This window comes from Gekko japonicus, unplaced genomic scaffold (assembly GCF_001447785.1).
Source record: "Gekko japonicus isolate JY-2015 unplaced genomic scaffold, Gekko_japonicus_V1.1 scaffold672, whole genome shotgun sequence".
Lineage (NCBI taxonomy): Eukaryota > Metazoa > Chordata > Lepidosauria > Squamata > Gekkonidae > Gekko > Gekko japonicus.
The window spans coordinates 629,486-649,335 of NW_015161423.1; the positions used below are offsets into that span (position 1 = coordinate 629,486).

Genomic DNA, 19,850 nt, shown 5'->3' on the forward strand with positions numbered 1-19,850 from the left:
GAGGGGCAAGATATAAACCTGGACCTGCTGAGTGATGTGAATTTGCCCACAAAGGAAAAAGAGCTATAGATACCTATATAGGGACATAGGGTCATATCCACATAACATGGGATATTAAGATAATGGATTCTAGATTTTGTTTGACTGTGCAAAACTTTCCTGAGAATTTTTTGCCAGTCTCATGGTTTCACTAGAAATTCTATAGATGTTTTATCTGAGGAGAAACCTCCAAATTGACTGCAAATTTTGGTCTTCGGACGTTTCGGTTGAGCAGGCACCCTCAAATTCAGTTCAAAGTCACTGGGTTCCATTTGTTATAACTGCAAAGGCTGCTGACATAGTGATGTTCCTGGTGGATACCAAGTCACAATTTCACTTACAAGGAGTGCTATTGTCCACTTGTTTCTAAAAAAAAAAAATCATGTAAGCCTGATGGCAGTAACGAAACATAACAGCACAGTTCTAAGTGGAGTTAAACCCTCCTAAGTTCATGGAGGTCAATGGACTTAGAAGGCTCTCATATGATATAACTGTACTGTGGATTGCACTCTAAGTTGGTGAAGTGGACATGTTCATCTGGCTCAAGTACAGCAACTTCAAAGTTTTTCTTAAACATAACTCTCACTTATTTAAATCTGCTATATAGTAAAACACCTTCCAATTACATCTGGTCTTTCATCTCACTGACTTATTGGCATCCCAAACGGATGGCTTTGTTTTGATAATTATTGTGGCCATGATTAGTTTGAGCGAGTCCATCAAAACTAACCCTTCAAAGAGTCAGTCTTTCTCAATAGCTATAAGTCTACAGATCCTTGTCAGATGTGCTGCTGCTTCTGCATCGGTGACTTGTGAACTCAAGTTCGGGCCAGCTTAGCTAACCCTGTGAGCTTATTGCTAACACATAACCATTTATTTTGTCATTGTTGAATTGGTTCCAAGCATCAGCTACAACTGCTGCCTTCCTCAGATTCTGTAGACTGTCTAGAGATAAACCAATAATCAGACTTCAAGTTGGGGAAGCCTCTCACTGGAATGTCAGGGAGAAGGCTTAGCTGGATCCCATCTCTTGGACGTGGTAATTTTCTATGTGTGGGAAAATTATATATATTGGAAGAAGTTACAACTGCTGCCTTCCTCAGATTCTGTATATATATTGGAAGAAATCAGTCATGCAATTTGCACCTGCAGTTCAGACCTACAATCTAAAGTTGGTGTATTTGAGGAACAGCCTTTCCATGCTTTGAGTTTTCTATAGAACTCTTTATGTTTCATGTGACAGCAATGCAGAATTCCTAAAGGTGGTATAAGTGGGAGGGAATCAGAAACCAAGGTCACCCTTCTCTGTGCTTGTGTGTGAGCATTAAACAAAGCATGTTTAAGGTGGGGGGCTGCCTATGCGTGCATTTGTGTTGTTTGGGGGCTTAGTGTGTCTTAACACTGACTCCTGTGTTTGTGTCTCTCTTTCTCTCCCCCTTCACCCTCTTGCATGTGGCTGTGACTGCTGTAAATGGTGGCCCAGGGACTAAAGGGGCAACATGGAGAGAAGGTGAGTCAGCCCTTTTCAGCTCATTGCTTGTCAAGCATTGCTTTCATCTTATGGAGGAAAAACCCTCTCGTTATGGACCAAATTGTTGCATAGTGTTGCACACCCATTGGCTTTGCCTTGAAAAATAGGTTGCCAGTTGGTTGGTTTTAAACCAGTCCCCAGTGTCCCCCTTCCCGCTTTGCTTAAAACACACACTCCCTTGTATTCTCTGTGCTAGTCAGTGACTAATTTTAGAGGTACGTACTTTACACAAATTAATATTTGCAAATAAGAAATGCCCGGGTGGGGTTTTTCACTTTGTAGAAAGAGCCCACACATGTTCTAAGGCTGACGGGTTTTGATTTGTTTACTGTAATTTATACTAACATTGCTAGAACTTATTTATAGGGATGGCCAGGCAAACTCAACATCTGCAGCTGGACCTTTCTGGCATTTTTTGGGAGCTGCTTTCTTATTCATTGCTGACAGCTGTGCTTGGTGTGGCCAGGAAACCTACATCTGGAAATGTGGTTAACTGCACCAGCTGTGTCCTGGACAGCTCCAGGCAGATGCTGGTTATTGGGCTGCGTCCATTGTTCCCTGATTGCAGACCTTGGTCAGTCCCTCTATAATCTAAGGGGAAAGTCTCATAAAATTGCTGAGGAAAGCAGGTGGGAGGGGCAAGCACACCTCTCCTCCCAATATACTGTGGTAGGCTTTTCTTTTTCACCATTAAAAAAAATACATCAGTTCTTTCCTTATTTGGACTGAGGAAAATGTTAGTCCCAAACATCTTGAAATGAAAGGATCAAATCCTTTCATTTTACTCCCAACAAAACCCAGAGCTTCTCAAGTGCCACAGGAATGTTGCATGTCAGTTGGCATGAAGCACTGTGTTTTCCAAGACTGTTGCATCTCATCAGCGAAAATCAGAAAAATGTTTGTGGCATGGGTCTCCTGCAAGGAAATAACACAAAACAGTTGATTATTCAGAGACCCTGTCAACCTGCTGTGAAGAAAACAGGCTAAATTACATGAAATACTCTAAAAACCAGCCCCAGGACATGGAATGTTGGTATTTTCAGATTGTATAAGTCAGTCAACATCTAAGCTTTTTCCAAGGTTGATCCTTGAGTATTTCAGCATTTTTAAGGAGCTACGTTGTTGTTGTTCAGTCACACAGTCGAGTCCGACTCTTCGCGACCCCATGGACCAGCTCCCACCAGGCCCTCCTGTCTTCCGCCGTCCTCTGGTTGGCTCAATTTCATGTTCGTTGCATCGATGACACTGTCTAACCATCTCATCCTTTGCCGTCCCCGTCTTCTTTGACCTTCAAAGAGCTACGTACTTGGTCCAAAGAAAAATCAAAAAACAAAAGCCATGCAATCTTTTTTTTTTTTTTATTAAGACCAGCTAAAATGCCAGAAAACAACCTCCAACCTGATGAGTTCTAGAAAGCTTGCACACTTCTGTGCTGTTTTGGTTGGTCTTAATAAAAATTAGACATTGTTATCAGTATTTGGTACGGGATTTTATGGTGGGACGAGTGGTTTATAGTATCTTCATTATATAGTGTTTATTTTCATCTGTACACGTTAAGCCATAGTTACAGAGGATGAAAAGATGGGGCTCAACTGATCTGGAAACCCTTTCAGTGACTGCCTGGGGAAAACACATACACACATGGAAACAAACAACCAGACTTACCGTATTTTCCAACCCCTTCTGAAAGACAAGTGTAACTAACTACACATTATCAGAACAGCAAGTGGCCCATCAGAGACCACCAGGACTGAACTGTTCACATAGAGTGGAGAATAATTTTTCATAACAGGGCTCAACAAGACTATACCAAGATGATGCTGGGAAACGAATGTTTCATGCTTACTACAATAATGATGCCTCCTCAAAAGGGCTGTCCTAGACAGTCACTTAATGGCAAAATCAGTGCTGAATTTTGCTGAAATCCACCAAGAACCGTTATACTCTCTTTAATGACAAATGGCTATATTACACTTTGGTGATATAACAGCTCAGCATTCCAGTCAGTGTTTAACCTTTGCTTATGGGTTTAACCCATTTAAATGCTTGGAATTGGCTGCTACTGAATGAACCCCTGAGCAAAAGCAATTGCAACCTGTGGTTTGGAGAGGGTTTTTTTTTCTTCGCTTGATTCCTCTTTTATTCATATAAAGGATACAAAATGTGTGTGTATGTAAGTGGCTGCCACGCACAATATTGTACACAAATACACTAGATGCCTTAGGGCTTTTTAAAGAATTTGGTCCCTTAATGAAAGTCACATGCAACTTATGATTTTTGGAAAGGCTATGATTATTTTAGCATTACACCAATAGGCCACTTCCTAAGTGAAGGATTATAGAGTAAACCACTTGAGCGTTTGAAAGGCGTTTGAAGAAATATCCACGAAGAACCTTCAAAATACAAAAAACATTATTAAGGCTTTTGCCCAATCCTTGGACTCCTAGGAATTTTATAGCAAATGTTACAATTCTGTTCTGAGGAAAAAACAGGGTAATGCCAGATTTCTGCACATTTTATTAAAGTTTCCGGAGGTTTCAAGAAAGAGATATGTGCCACACATGCAGAGACCCCTGTCCCAATGCAGCTCAGTTGTATCATGATGATGCATGAGGTTACAGTACAATATAGTGCTGCTTCTGGAGTTCCTGAAGTTCAGCAGCCATGAAAGACCATCAGATGTTAGTAAATTCATCACTGAAACCAAGTCTTTTGTAATCCAAAGGAAGTTCCAGAATAGCCAACAGAAATTCATTCAGATGGGGGAAAAATAAGGTCTGATAGGGTTGGTGGTTTTTTTGTTTTTGTTTTTTACTTATCAGAGTAGAACCACCTATATAGTTCAGCCTCCCTCCCAGTCTCTCCACTGGCTTTGCTTTCACAACTGATGGCAAGAAAACACCAAAGTTATATTGTTTTGAGCTTCACTCCTTCACACAGCCTCTTCAAAAGAAACCTACAGAATTTTATTAACTGCATGAAATATGCATATCTATTAATAAATGCCTTTGGGATGTGTGACTTGGGTAGAGCTCTGACAGAGGAATAAATTTAAAGAGTCTTATAGTCAATTACAATTTTGAAATAAATCCAGAGAGGGTGCCAGCAAGAGGGTATTCATTGGCTGTCAAGCCAGAAACTCAGCATACACCTAACAAACCAAAGCAGTTAAGAGTTGCTGCATATTGCAGAAGCTGTGGTAGTGGTCAATCAAAACATGTTATCTGTAGCAGTTTAGAAAGAAACTGGCCCCTTCCTCACTAGCTTTCTCCCCTGAACCCTTGAGCAAATCTCCTCTGTGTAGGAGCCAGTGCATGGCCTCCTTCTATGTTACCTGTAACTTCTGACACATATTTATTTACTACATTAATGCCTCACCTTTCTCCCCAAGGGAGATCCACAGCAGCTTATATCATTCTTTTTTTATTGTTTAATGTTTTTATGTTGCCACTGGCCTTGTAAGCCACCCTGAGCCTGCTTCGGCAGGGAGGGCGGGGTATAAATCAAATAAATAAATAAATAAACCTTGTGAGGTAGGTTAGACTGAGGGTTTGGACTAAGGTCACCTACCAGGCTCCCATGGCAGATTTGAACCTGGGTCTCCCAGATCATAGTCTGACACTAACTGACATAGCCACTGCAGAGGCTATGTGGAAAGAAGCCCACTTCTCCAGATTTACATCTGCCATATCCCCCAACCAAGGAATGCTGGAAACTATAGTCTGTTGAAAAAGCTAAGGGTCTCTTAACAAATAATTCTCACCAGTCTCATAATAGTATAGTTCCTGGGATTCCTTGGAAGAAATCGTGGTCGCTTAACCAGTTTCAAAGGAGTTCAGAATGTCTACAGCAAATGTGGCCTAATGGTTGATATACAGCATGGTCACTAATTTTCTAATAGATTGAGCACTGAAATTGCTAATTCCAAGCAAGAATGAGGATGACCAAGTTGTTCACCTATGTTTACTCACAAATTTGTTACAGACAGAATGTAATTAACTGAATTTGATTTTCCCCACTGTAGCAGAACTGCAATGTCAGTTTTTTGGGGGGAAATTGCTGCAGGACTATTGGTGCAGTCAAAATTAGAAATTCTATAGAGCATCTAATCCTCAAACTAAACCAAAATGTGTGTGCTGAGAGGGCTGTCTTTGCTTTGGAATTCCTACAGCCTCTTACAAAACATAGTAGCTTAACTTCTACTTATATTAAATCCCCCTGATTAGGGGAGATGAGGCTTCCCAGTAGACAAGAATGATAACTAGGAACAAGACAAATCTGGCACTGGATAATAGCATTTTGTAAACTACACAGTGAGAATATACTTTCCACTCTCAAGAAGCCCAGAGTAGTGCTTTGATCTGATTTCAGAATAGATTCAAAATGGCTCCCTGTCTTGGCTGTAAAAGGCCAGAAGAACCTGCTGTTTTAAGAGGAAGAAACCGTCTCTCACAAATATGTGCATATATTGTTGATTTTAATTTCCTTTGTAAACTTCTTTCATCATTTATTTGCCAATCCATTTTTTCCCTCACAACTCTACTGTTATTCACTTAACTGTTTTATTATAACGGTCAATGTTACCACTTGTAACAATAGTCTCCCCCCACCACCCTGTCTATTTTCAATCTTCTTTTTCACACATGTTTTCTGCTTCTGTCTTGCTGTTTTGCTGTCTGCAGGGAGCCCCAGGAGAAGCCGGCATGTCTATCATTGGTCCCCGTGGTCCTCCGGTAAGATACCCCCTGCAGGCAATACAGGGTGTGGGACAAATTGCAAGAAAAGACTATGGAGTTTGGAGATGCTACTGGGGTCATTCAGAATGGTCTGTAACCTGCTATGATGTGGTTTTCACCATTGGCCAAATTTGTGTTTATACTGAAATTACATAGTATGTTGGTGAGAAATCACATCAATCTCAGCCAAAAAAAAATATATATTAAATCTAGCCTTACCAGTGGCTTTCCTTCTTATATTTAAAAGGGAAGAAAATATTTTCTAGTCCCATACCAGTTTGGCATGGTACTCACCCTTGTCATTGAGCCAGAAAAGTCTGCCTGGATACTCCTTGTATTTACTTTAAACTGTAAATTACTTTTATGCAACTTCTTCTAGTAATGTGAATTGTCAGAAGGCAAATAACTTATGACCAATGCTCCCTCTAAGGAACCAGTTTGGTGTAGTGGTTAAGTGTACGGACTCTAATCTGGGAGAACTGGGTTTGATTCCCCACTCCTCCACTTGCAGCTGCTGGATGACCTTGGGCAAGCCATAGTTCTGTCAGAGGTGTTCTGTCAGAGGTCCCATCTACCTCACAGGGTGTCTGTTGTGGGGAGGGGAAGGGAAGGGAAAGGAGTTTGTAAGCCGCTCTGAGAATCCTAGTGAAAGGCGGGGTATAAATCCAATCTCTTCTTCTTCTTCTTCTAAGCTGTGGAGTCTTGTAAGCAAAAATTCTACTTTGTGAGCTACTGGCATTAAAGTTGTGAGCAAGCGATTGGGGTACCACATAAATTAGTTTGTGAGAGACTTCTGGCAGATGAAAATCAGCAAAACTCCAGACAAATAGCTAAATTCTGCTTGCAGCTGGTAAAATTCCACAATAAAAACCCTTAATCACCTTTTGCATGACTTCTAATTAGTTTAGTTTTAGACATTTTCATAGTTATTCTGATATAATGGACTGTTAAACTTTTTATTTTTTAACATTTTAATGGTTTTAAGGTTATATGTTTAAATATATATCTTTGGACTGAAAGCTAATCTGTTGTATTTAATGAATATGTATTATTTTGACAAATGGTCTTTGACCGTAAATAAACATCATTCATTCATTCAGATTAGTTTGCTCTGGAGCCATCCTTCTTGAGCTAAGACAAAAATGTGTGAGCTGGAGGCTAAAAAACTATGAGCTAGCTCACACTAACTCAACTTAGAGGGCACACTGCTTATGACAGTTGGGAAAAAATGGAATGCTTGTATCCAGTGGCACAAGTGGCTGGTCCAAGAATGGTGAATTCTGAAGGCCATGCCTTGAGCAGTGAATGAATGAATGAATTTATTATTACAGCGCATAGCCAGCAATATAAAACCATACCTGCAAATATTTATCATATAAATAGATCACAATGTCAAAAGTATCCAGATGGTGAATCTATTAATATAAAACAAGGTTAAATAGAAATAGAATTGTACAAGCATTTTAAACTCTAAAACCAAAAATACGGTGTAATAATGGACAGAATTTAGTCTTAAAAAAGATAAAATAACAAGAATAAAAGATCGATTGGATTTAAAACAAACAGTCCTAACCCAAGTGGCTGCCTGGACGCTGATGAGCTTTTACAACCAAAAAACAAAATTTCGCTATCTGATGTAGCGCTATATGGTCAGAATTTGAAAGCAATTGCTCTATCTTATCCTGATCTGAGGAGCCAACCAAGAGAGGGCCAATAAGTTTTGTGCGAGCTTCGTTATATAATGGGCATCTCAGGAACACATGTTCCTGGGATTCGATCTCCCCAGACGCACACATACATAGCCTCTCATTTCGGGGAGTTTTCTTGAATTTGCCTTCAAGGACTGCAGAAGGTAAGGCGGAGCATCTAGCCAGAGTATACGCCCTCCTAAGTTTATTTGACTGAAGGCCATGCCTTGAGCAGTGAATGAATTTATGTTGGCATTTCTCTCCCCCCCAAAAAACTGCTGCTTGTGCGTCCTAGCCTCACTTGGCTTTTTGCAGTAATGGCTGCTGTAAATGAGGCAGGTACCTCCAAGATGATTCCTAGCCTGTATATTACACATAGGTCTCCTACATCAATCACTCATGGCAGTGTCATTTTAGACAAATCTATAGGTACAAATCAATGAATAAGTTAACAATGACAATGGCAAAACCAACTCTGAGCTATTATTTATATTTATTTATTAATTATATTTATACCCCGCCCATCCCGCAAGCGGGCTCAGGGCGGCTAACATGACTTATCCTTGGTGATGCCACTCAAGAGCATTTTAGAAAGTCTGTGTCCAGTGCCCAGTACCATCTTTAACTTTAAATGTGTTCTCCACCACCCCCCACACACATACACCATGCCAGCCAGCTTGGCTTGGTGAAGGGATTTAAAGAGACAAATGCCTTCTCCAAGCCAGCAGGCAGGGCTGGGGCTTGGAGAATGATTTTAACTTTAGATGGGGAAGGCGAAGAGAAAGAGAGAGAGAAAGAAAGGTGGAAAGAAAGAAAGTGGAAAGAAAGCAAATAGATGGGGGGAGGGAGGGAGAGATGGAAAGAAAGCAACTTTAAATGTGCCCTCCAAGCCCCGCCATGCCTCCCTGCCATCTATCTTGGCTTGGAGAGGGGATTTAAAGAGGCAAAGGCCTTCTCCAGGCGGGGGGGGGGGTTTTGAGGACTCATTTAAAGTTAAAGTTGCTTTCTTTCTCTGCTCCCCTCACCTCAAGCCTTACCAGGGAGAGGAATACTGGCTGGGGAAGGGAAGACTGATAGGGGAGGCATACCTTGCCTTCACTTCCCCAGCTACCTTGCTTGGAGCCACAGAATATGTGTGAAAGGGCCGCATGTGGCTCCCGAGCCGCAGTTTGGCCACCACTGATCTTGGGTAACAAGGCTGGAAAAGATTCTGACTGAGGCTGTGGAGAATCACAGCCAGTCAGAGAAAACATTACTAGGCTAGATGGACCAATGGTTTGTCTAACTAAAAGGCAGATTCATATGTACTATTTCTATAAATCAAGAATGAACTTCATTGGGGGACTGTATAATTTCAGCTTGGCCTGGCAAATATAAACAGAATACAAACAGAAAAGTTGGATACTGGCCAGGACTGTGGAGGCGCTTACTACTCCTTTGGCTTAGGCAGATATCCCATTTGATATCTGTTTCTTCCAGCTTTATGATATATTGACCGAAACAAAACAGAAGAGTGATTTATAGCTGCTTATTAACTACTAGTCTACAGTACTCATATGTTACCACTCAGTGGCTGTAGTCCAACGCTGAATTAGGCATGCTTAAGCTTGTTGAAATCAATAGACCTATCAGTGCATCTTCTTTTGAATTGTAGCCCATGATTTTTCTCATATGTTTCGTACTGTTTCGTACAGTAATTCCATGTACAATCAGTGCAGGTCTTCAGACATGATAATTCTGACAATCCCTGGTTTTAAGTGGGAAACTGTACATATTGCTAATTGGTATAGTTGCTAATTGGTATAGTTAAGTAGCAACTTAATAGTCTTATGTATGTTCTCATTTAGATGGTAATGAATACTTCAAATGCAAAGAGACAACTTGCTTCTCCCTCCTGCTGAGCCTATATACTCAGCCCCTAGATTTTCACCCCAGAGTCCATTTCCGGTATCACTGCTACCAGGGGTCATTTGGGGGGGGACGCGGGGGGACGCCATCCCCCCGGGTGAGGTGCGGGAGGGCGGGGCCTGGAGCTCCCTGCTGGTGCCCGCTGGAGGTCGCCGCCGGCTGTGGGGAGGACACACTTCCGGTGATGTCAGGGGGTGTGGCATATGCTAATGAGTTATGCTAATGAGCCCCCCTAGCTCTTTTTCTACGAAATGACCCCTGACTGCTACTAATAATCTGCCAGTCTGTCCAAGCCTCTTGCAGCCTGTCATTTCTGGCTCAGTCTTTGAGAATCAGCTCTATAAAATCAAAGGAAATGTCATCTGTATCTTGAGAACACTTATTGCAGAATATTTTCCTAGGCTGTACTGGGATGGATCTAATCAGTAGTGGAGGCAAAAACAGTCTCCCTCCCCCCTTTCCCCATCTCCAAATAAATTGCAAAGATGATTTAGTTTAATGCTGACCTGGTGATAAGAGTTAAGGAGCACCTTGATAGCAACAAGATGCAGGGAACACAGGAATAACAGCATGCTTTAGACAGATGTGAGATGACAAATAGATTCCAGACTGTCTTTTGGAGGCAAGATGATGTTAGCAATTGCGCTTCCAGAATTTTTCAGTTGCTTAACATTACTTTGGTGTGCTGGCTTGAGGAAAGCATCGTGCTGAGCATGGCAGAAACAGATGCTCTCTGCAATTTGGCAGTTCCCAGAGTTCTATTCTTGAGAACTTGATACAAACAACATTTGAGGAAGAGAAAGCTAAATGCTTCTTGGAATCTCTAATGGATGAACTTTTGCTCTGGCCTTTTATTGTCTTCATCCCAAAGAGCCAAAATGAGCAGCCTAGCAGTTTACAAGGAGGGTATCAGAAGCCAAGTTGCACCCTTTCCGGGTTTCTTCATCTAATCTTTTCTTAGCACCTTCTTCACTGGTACCAATGGTCAAACTGAGATCAGCACTATGAGATTTATTAGTGATATCCTTTCCTTTCTTGCCCTTTTAGAAAGCTACGGAGTGGACAGGCCATAGAATTTATAAAATTTATCTTCCCTTGGTCCCAGGCCAACAACTCCAGGTGGTTTTATATGTTTCTGCCAAAGCAAATATGACCAAATGCAATATTACAAAGCTTTTAAAAAATAACTAGTTCATTCACACTAACGTTCTGTGTTTTAAAAATACTTCATGCTAACTGAAGCAATTTGAAACATTTTATAGCCATTGTCATTCTCTAAGGGACTTTGAAAGATTTTGCTGTTTGTTCTTTGGCTTTTGAAGGTTTTAGGAATATGAAATAAAGAGGGGACCTTAGGACAGTGGCTTTCAGATTTTGTTCTAGGGGATTCTAGGCTTCTTTAGAAATATTAGAGAGTTTATCAATGAAAAGTTCAATAATTACAGACGAGCCACCTGCAAAGGGCAGCTTGGTAGTATGTAGCTGCAATAGAGCAGGAGGTGTTTCCCAGGTTGCATTGTCTCTTGCTATGGAACAACAGGCCTGGCAAGTCTCTGAATATATAGTCTAAAACATGTCCACTGTAAATTTCTTTTGTTAATGCATATGGATTTCATGAGAAATGGGAAAGGGTTCCTTAGCAGTGAAGCTGTAAAGTTTGGAAACACCTGCCTTAGCAAGGAGCCAAAGGCCTTGTTGCTACTTTTACCACTAGAATGGCTTTAGTGCAGCTGCTCCTTTGTACTAGACCTTAGAGAAGAGACTTCCAGCCTTTACAGATCTGGACCCACATTTAACCACTAGCAGGTAGCATGGGCCACTGACCTGATACAAGAAATTATAGCCTTCCATCTTTAAAAACAAAGCAAAACAAATGAGCTAAATATAAGCAACTTCCCCAAAATCATGTTTAGGGATGCCAGTGTCTGGGGGGAGGGTACGCTAGGGATTTCCCAGAATTGCAGCTCATCTCCAGACTACGGAGATCCGTTCCCCTGGAGAAAACGGCTGCTTTGGAGGGGGGACTCTATGGCATTGTACCCAACTGGAGTCCTTGTCCTCCCCAGACTCCACCCCCAAATCTCCAGGAGGTTCCCAGCCTGGAGCTGGTAACCCTATCCCCCCCTGCCCATGGACAAGGGAAACCTGGGAACCCTATATGTATCATATATGACCTAATGGCATATGCTGCTGTCTTTGAATCAGATGTCAGAGCATGCCCGTAGCCATGTTGGTGCACAAAGGGGCCCCCACCAAACATCAGATTGTTGTGAATTCTGTCACAAGTCTTCTGCCAATGAGAGAGGGCATTTCATTCCCTCCACCTTCCCAGGCTTTGCCAATGAGGGAGAGAATCTCCTTCTCTCCTCCAGCCTTCCTCCCAGGCTTTGCCAATGAGAGAATCTCTTTCCGTTCTCTCTCCCAGGCTTTCCCTTTGCATTTTGCTTCCTGCACAAAGTAGTTGATCCAGCTGTGTTCTGAAGCACATGACACAGTCCTTTCCCCACCTTAGCTTGCTGGCTCGTGTCAGGGATGGATTCCTCTGATCTGCAGCACTGTACCACATTAAGGTGGAAGCTTTTTTTTTTGCTCTATTTTAGCCCAGATGGGGAGTGTTCAGAGGTGGCTGGGATCAGAGGAAGTGGGTGGCAGCACAGCCTCTGCATTCTGCCTTTCACAAGTGGAATTGTGACCATTTTGCAGTGTGTGCAGGTGCTTACGCAGCTGTTTTGTGCCTTGAAAACACTTGGGGGCACGTGAAAGAGTTCCACTCTACAAGCCCATGGTAGATCTGGACATTTTAAAATCACTGTAAAATGGATCATAATGAATTGGTGCCAGCAACAAATTTTGCCTTCTCTTTTAACTGGGCTCAGCAAGGGGTGGGGGGGAGTCAGTCTCTGTATTTGTAGAGGAGAGCCTCCCCAGCTTCTCTTCCTATCTGTATGAAGCAAAAAAGCTGCCCTTCCCCTGCATTCCAGGCAGGCTGTACCTGTGAAGAAAAAGTGTGTGTGCACATACTCACTAGGGCTGCCAGCTCCATGTTCAGAAATTCTTGGAGATTTGGGGGGTGGAGCCTGGGGAATGTTGGGGAGGAACATTAATCAGGCTTAATACGATAGAGTCTATCTTCTTAAGCATCTATTTTCTCCAGGGGAAGTGATCTATCTAGTCTGGTGATCACTTGTAATTCTGGGAGATTTCCAGGCCCCATCTGGAGGTTGGCAACCCTATGGCATTCCAGCCTGCATGCCTATAGCTGTTCTTTCCTATAGCAAGTTATGTGGAGCCATACCATTTGGCACACTGCAACCCAGGAAAGTGGAAGTGGGACGATATGGGGGTGGGGATCGTCATGGATTTACAAAGCTCCATGAGTAAATAAAGGAAGGGGATATTTGGCTTCAAACAAAATGGATTATCGTTTAACCTTCTTTATAGAATGATCCCTTGTAGAGACTTTGCACTGCATCATAGCTCATTCATAACAAAGTAAATAAATAATTATGTGCTCGCCACTACTGTACTCATTTGCCCCCCCCCAATAAAAATTTTCTGGCTATGGGCCTGTGTCAGAGCAACCTTCTATATGCTTTTACCATTAGTCACCTAAGGGAGCCTATATCGTTTGATTGGTAGGAAATTCCAAAGACACCTTTCTGGGGCCAGTTTTCTTGTAAAGAGGATGTATGATTGAGCAGGTTTATGCATTCTCAAAGTGATTATCTACATAGAAAATGACAGTTAAAAAAAAACAGCCCCCTCAACAGTATCAGTTAAAACAATAAATGACAAACTAATCTGTACAATATCTGCCTGTGACACAAATGCCAATGGCTTGAAATTGCCACCAGATGTAAAAAAAGCTGTTGAGCCTAACTCTACAAAGACTTAAAGGGGAGGGCTATTTGGAATAATCAGAGCAAGAATGGATTATTGGAAATAAGCATACAAAGTACAATTCATTCTGTTGGTATCGCATCCCATCCTTATTTAGGTCCATTCTGGCCACCATCTCTTCAGTATTTGTCTACTGAATAAATGAGAAGGAGGTAGGAAATATAGAAAAATAAGTCTGAGAATCAGTGCGGGGCAGTGGCTAGAGTGTCAGGACCAGGATTTGGGAGAAACAAGTTTGAATCTCCACTCTGCCATGGAAGCTCACTGGGTGACTACGCCTATCACTCTCTTAGCCTAACTACCTCACAGGGCTGTTGATATGGGATAAAGTGAAGGAGGGGAGAACAATGTGATAAACCACTTTGGATCTCCATTGGGGAGAAAATTGGGATATAGATTTATTTATTTTTTTAAAAAAGACCACCACCATTTTTGAGGCTCTGTATATATTGCACACATGTATTGCACATGATTGGCCAGCATGAATTGCCTCATTTTATAACAGTATATGTCGTTATGTCAAGAATTCCTATAAAATGATCCCAGGCACTGCAAACTGCACCAGAAGGACTGGTGAGTGAGCCTGTAGCACATGCAATTGATTCAGAAATTTCAGACAAACTGTCTGGGATTCAGAGCGAACCCTTCTGCAGTGCTACTTAGGCCTCTCCATTTCCCATTATTCATGTGAAACAAGACAGTGACAGTAGCTGATGTACAGTTGCAAGGAAATTGGAAAACACATACTCTCTCCCACCCAACTTTATTATTTCCAGATTCACCAGTATATTGATGTGTATCAGGTCTGAAGAAGGAGTCATACATATATAATTTGGGAGTAAAATGTCAGTTTCTCTGCTCAGACTTTGTACTATTAGCTTTTACCACTTGGCTAACATCGGCTATAGTGAGCCTAATGGAGCTTTGCTCTGATTGGCTGGTTTAAATGTCATGATTACATCACAGAACCAAGAGCTGGTGACAGTTAGTCAAAGGAGGCAGTTGGTGAAATGGGCTGAGGAGAAACAGTTCTTTGGAAAGGCTTGTGAATATCTGCAGGCAAGTTTGGGGCCTGTGAAGAGTCACTGTGGGGAGAGAGGAAGGAAGGAAGAAAATAACAGTTAACAGGGGAATGAGTCTGTAGGACAATTGGTCTGGATACTGAGGCGCAGGGTAAGGTGAGCAGGAAGTTCAAGCCTAAATCTAAGTGGTCCCAAGACAGTTTAAGAGAGTTTGGGGTAGCAGTGGAAATGGGCATATATCCTTAATTTCTACCCCCACCCCAACCCTGGATGGTATAAGCTTTTGAGGAATTTGCCCTCTTCATAGTTTAAAGAATCCTGCAGTCTTTCCCTCAAATCCCTGGTTTGCTGCTCTGATGAACTTCAGTATTAGAGGGGAAAAGCTGGGGTGAGAAATCAGTGATAAATTGGTGAGAAGACAATACATGATTTCAAAATTCTGCTTACAGCCATATATTCTTCTTCAAAATACTATCCACATTTAGGACTTGACCAGACCAATTTCCCCCCTCACCCTATAGGGGTTTTTTTGTTTATTTTTTACCTCATAAACAACATTTTGTGCTTCATGGAGTTGCCAGCTCTGGATTGGGAACGTCCTGGTAATTTCAGGGTGGAGCCTGAAGAGGAGGGGAAGGAACTCAGTGGGTTATAATGCCATAGAGTACCACCCTCTAAAGCAGCCCTTTTTTCATACAGTGAATAGCCTCACAAAGCTTTTCCCATGGAAAAGTCTTCTTTTGCAAGGGCCTAAAATTTTTGTCTTGTCTTACTAGACATGCTGTTGTCACTCACCACTAGGGTTGCCAGTTCCTATTTTCTCCCCAGCGGGGGGATTTGGGGGATGTGACGAGAGGTGGAAGGGCTGTCCCCAACATGTGATGTCATTGTGTCAAGGATGCGGTGGTAAGCGGGGCAACATGTGCACCATTTAAAGGTAAAGGCAGGGACCACCCATGCCTGCCCTGCAAGTGGTGAGTTTGCTGCTTGCAATGTAGGTACAAGCAGCCCCCACTTCAAAAGAGCGGGCATCCCACGTGCTTGCCCTTCAACCAGCGACATCGCTGCTTGCAAGGCAAGCATGAGCGGCTCCCACTCTTTTGAAGTGTGAGCCATTTGCGCTTGCTCTGCAAGTACTGATCTTGCTGCTTTCAGGGCAGGCATGCATGGCCCCTGCTCTTTTCAAGCGGGGCAGGACAATTGCTTGGGTGGAATTCCACCCCCCTCACCCTCCGTGCTGGCCAGCTGGCCGGCATCTGAAAGCAGACCTAAAAAATGGGATCCCCTGCCCCCACCTGGGAACTGGCATCCCTACTTACCACCAATCCATAAAAAAACCTGGGAAAGGACAGGACTGGGCATTTACAAAAACTACAAAGAGTGCTTCACTACTGCTGACTTCTGCAAAAGCCTGTGGAAAGGGGAAGAGATAAATCCCTTTTTCTTCCCCAAGTTTTCCCAGAGGTAAGGAGTTGGTCTTATCTATGGGGCAGCTTGGCAACTAGGCCCATATGCCTACTTTCCTTTTGCAAATAAGCCACTCTCACTTGTAGGTGGTATTTTGAAGTGATGCCCACAAATGTACAATCTAGCTAGCACTATTCATTGGTATCATTTTTTTTTTGCCCAAAAAGGTGATGCACAGATATCATCAGTCTGGCTAACATTATATTATAGCCTACCACAAAAATAAAGGTAAAGGTTCCCTTGCTCGAAAGCCAGTCGAATCCGACTCTAGGGTTGTGGTGCTCATCTCCGTTTCAAAGCCGAAGAGCCAGCGCTGTCCAAAGACTTTTCCGTGGTCATGTGGCCGGCATGACACCAAGGCGCACCAAGGCGCACGGAACGCTGTTACCTTCCCACTGATAGGGAGCTGCGGTGGCTCAAGTGGTTAAGACGCTGAACTGCAGGCTGTGGAAGGTCGGTAGTTCAGCAGTTCAAGACCTGAGTGTGCCGCATGACGGAGTGAGCTCCCGTCTCTAGTTCCAGCTCCTGCCAACCTAGCAGTTTGAAAGCAAGAAATTGCAAGTAGATAAATAGGTACCACTTCAGTGGGAAGGTAACAGCGTTCCGTGCGCCTTGGTGTTTAGTCATGCCGGCCACATGACCACAGAAACGTCTTCGGACAGTACTGGCTCTTCGGCTTTGAAACGCCTATTTTTTTCCAAATCCTGGAAACAGTTCACACGGACAATCCAGGGAAATCCCATTGAGCAGGTCAAATCCTTTAAATACTTGATCACTTTCTACTACAATGGGAGCTGGGTTACTCACCGCAAATGTGCTACTACTGTAGCAAGAAACAGTGCTGAGGCCATCGCTCGCTTTTTCTACTTGAGAGGCAATACATGTCCCAATGGCCTTAAAAGCCTTCAATGCAAAATCTAGTTCACAATTTCTATATGGCACTCCCATTTGGATAAGCGCAATTAACCAATCAGCAGAGGGTTTACAATTCTTTTTTTTTGCGGAAAATCCTTGGACTCCCTAATTGTGTCCCATACGCTGCAATCTGTCCTGAAACCGGCCAAATGCTGCTGGAAAGGGCCTGGCTTCTGACCATCAAATTCTGGCTGCGTCTTGTTTAATCCGGACTCAAATTCCTTTACCTTTTTAATGCTGACAGATCATTATGAACCTAATTGGCTGAAATTAATTAAAAAAAATTAGGTCCTTAGGAATACATCTAGACTCGCTTTACTTATCATCTGCCTCCACAATATTTTATACAATTAAATGCAGGCTTCCAGATATTCAATTTCAGCGCCTGACTGAGACAGCCAGGAAAACCTGTTTCCCAGTTCATCTGGGATTATCCCAGACACTGGGCCAGACAGCTACTTATTTTTGTTCTCTAACTGATTACCATCAAAGAAGGGCTTTTATGTTAGCCAGATTTAACATATTGCCATCGGCTATCTTTTCTGGAAGATGCCAACAAGTCTCCTATGAACTTAGGCAATGCCCCTGCAGTCAGGGTGCTATCGAATCTGTTTCCCATGTTCTTTTAAATTGTCCATTTTATACTAAGATTCGAGGAAAATTTCTGGACACCCTTCTCTTTACGTTAGGGTTGCCAGACTCCAGGTGGGGCCTGGGGATCTCCCGCTTATACAACTGATCTCCAGCTGACAGAGATCAGCTCCCCTGGAGAAAATGGCTGCTTTGGAGGGTGGACTCCATGGCATTGTACTGTGCTGAGGCCCCTCCCCTCCCCAAACCCCGCCCTCTCCTGGCTCCACCCCCAAAGTCTCCAGGTATTTTCCAAACCAGACTTGGCAACCCTACTTTACGTGGCGTGGTCTTCCTGAGAGTATTAAGGTTACTCTCTGGGCAAAACGCTTCTGTAACTTTTAATGTTGCTTGTTTGCTTTAATCTGTAATTTGAACCAGGGAAACTATTAATTAATCAGTTCTTTTTTGTTAGCTGTTCGACAGCCATACCTTTGATATATTCCTAAATTTTAATGTTATCTTATCTCTTACATGCCAATAAAGGTTGTCTGTCTGTCTGTCTATAGCCTACCTGGGGGAAGTCAGCCAGAAGCAGTGAAACAAAATGGTCCTAGTGGAGTAGAAAAACAAATAATAAAAGTTGAGAAGAAAGTACATGAAAGTTTACAAAAAGTACTAACCCCCCCAGTATAAACAGGAATGAAAGGGCAGCATAGGTAGCAGTATGGCAGGCAGCTGAAACGAACGGTAGCAGCAGTAGTAACAGGTCTACCATTTTGGTGAACACTGAAAAATAAAAATATACTACTTCTCTTTGTTGAAGAGCTCAAAGTGGTTTACAACATTGAACAACTACATCAATTAAAATAGAAACAGAAACAGAAATAGCATAGTAGATATCCAATAAAATCCTGTACAGTCATATAAAATAATACATAAAACCAATCTAATCTCAACCCTAAAACTGTAGGAACCCTACAAATTAGATCAAATATTACAATACCCACAAGCCAACCATGCCTTCCAATAGAGAGATATTATGAGACAAAAGCATGCTGGAATAATTCTGCCTTCAGAGTCTTTGAAATGTCTATGTCCTGTAGCGCACAGATGTCTTCGGACAGTGCATTCCAGAGGGAGGGTGCCGCAATCATGAAGGCCTCCTCCTGGTGGAAGAAAGTTCATTTTTGAAGGGAGATGCATTGTGAAAATGGCACTTTATTCTTGTTCAGAGTGGGTTGGATGGTAATAAAGGAGATTTTGGGGGCTATCCCAGTGCCCTGGAATCACTTATGACTGTGCCTGGTAAGGAGGACTGGTTACCAGCTTTTGCTGCACTTTTGCAGGAAGCACTAAGATCACCTTCTTGGAGGGATGGTTTTCTCCCTTCCTACAAAATCCCATTGTATGGTAGATAGAATACCCAGTTTCTCCTGGAAGTAGGATTTTGCAGAAGACACTGGCAACAACTCTCTGCTGATCCTGCCTCCCACAGAAGACCAATGGAAGGGATTAAAAACCACCCCTCCTGGAAGTGAGAATAACTACAACTCTGCTAGACCAGGCCAAAGGTGTAACATCTTGTTTCCTGCATTAATACCCCAGGAAACTGATAAGCAGTGTATGGTTTTCTTCCATTAGTGGGGCTGGAAGTCCTCTAGAGGCTCACCAGATTGGGGGGTGGTACTTGCTAGTAGCAAGCAGCCAAGTGAATATGGGACTCTGTTAGAGTTGCCAGCTCTAGCTTTGTACATTCCTGGAGGGAAAAAGCCTTGGGAATGTGAAGTTTGGGAAGGGAGCTTAGCAGGAGTATAATTCTATAAAGTCCACTCTCCCAAGATGCTGCTTACCTCACCTGGAGGTTGGCAACCCTAGATCCTATTCATGTGGTTGCTATTTCAAATAGGTGGGCATCATATCCCTATTAATTTCAGTTGGTATAAAATCCCATTTACTTGTATAATTGCTGGCTAGGGTTCCTAAAATTTCTGCAATTGTTCCCACAACTGATGGGAAAAGATGTCCATGTGGTTTGACTCCAAGCTATATTTATAAAGCCATGTACGCAATG

At 42.6% G+C, this 19,850-nt stretch overlaps 1 protein-coding gene across 1 annotated transcript in view; it reads left to right on the forward strand.

Annotated features, from left to right (window-relative positions):
- Positions 1-19,850, forward strand: part of COL13A1 (collagen, type XIII, alpha 1) — a 308,444-nt gene that overhangs the window by 97,079 nt on the left and 191,515 nt on the right. The window contains exons 5-6 of the mRNA XM_015428404.1: positions 1,523-1,549; positions 6,253-6,303. Of these exons, the coding sequence (XP_015283890.1) occupies positions 1,523-1,549; positions 6,253-6,303 (78 nt within the window). The remainder of the gene's footprint in view (positions 1-1,522; positions 1,550-6,252; positions 6,304-19,850) is intronic.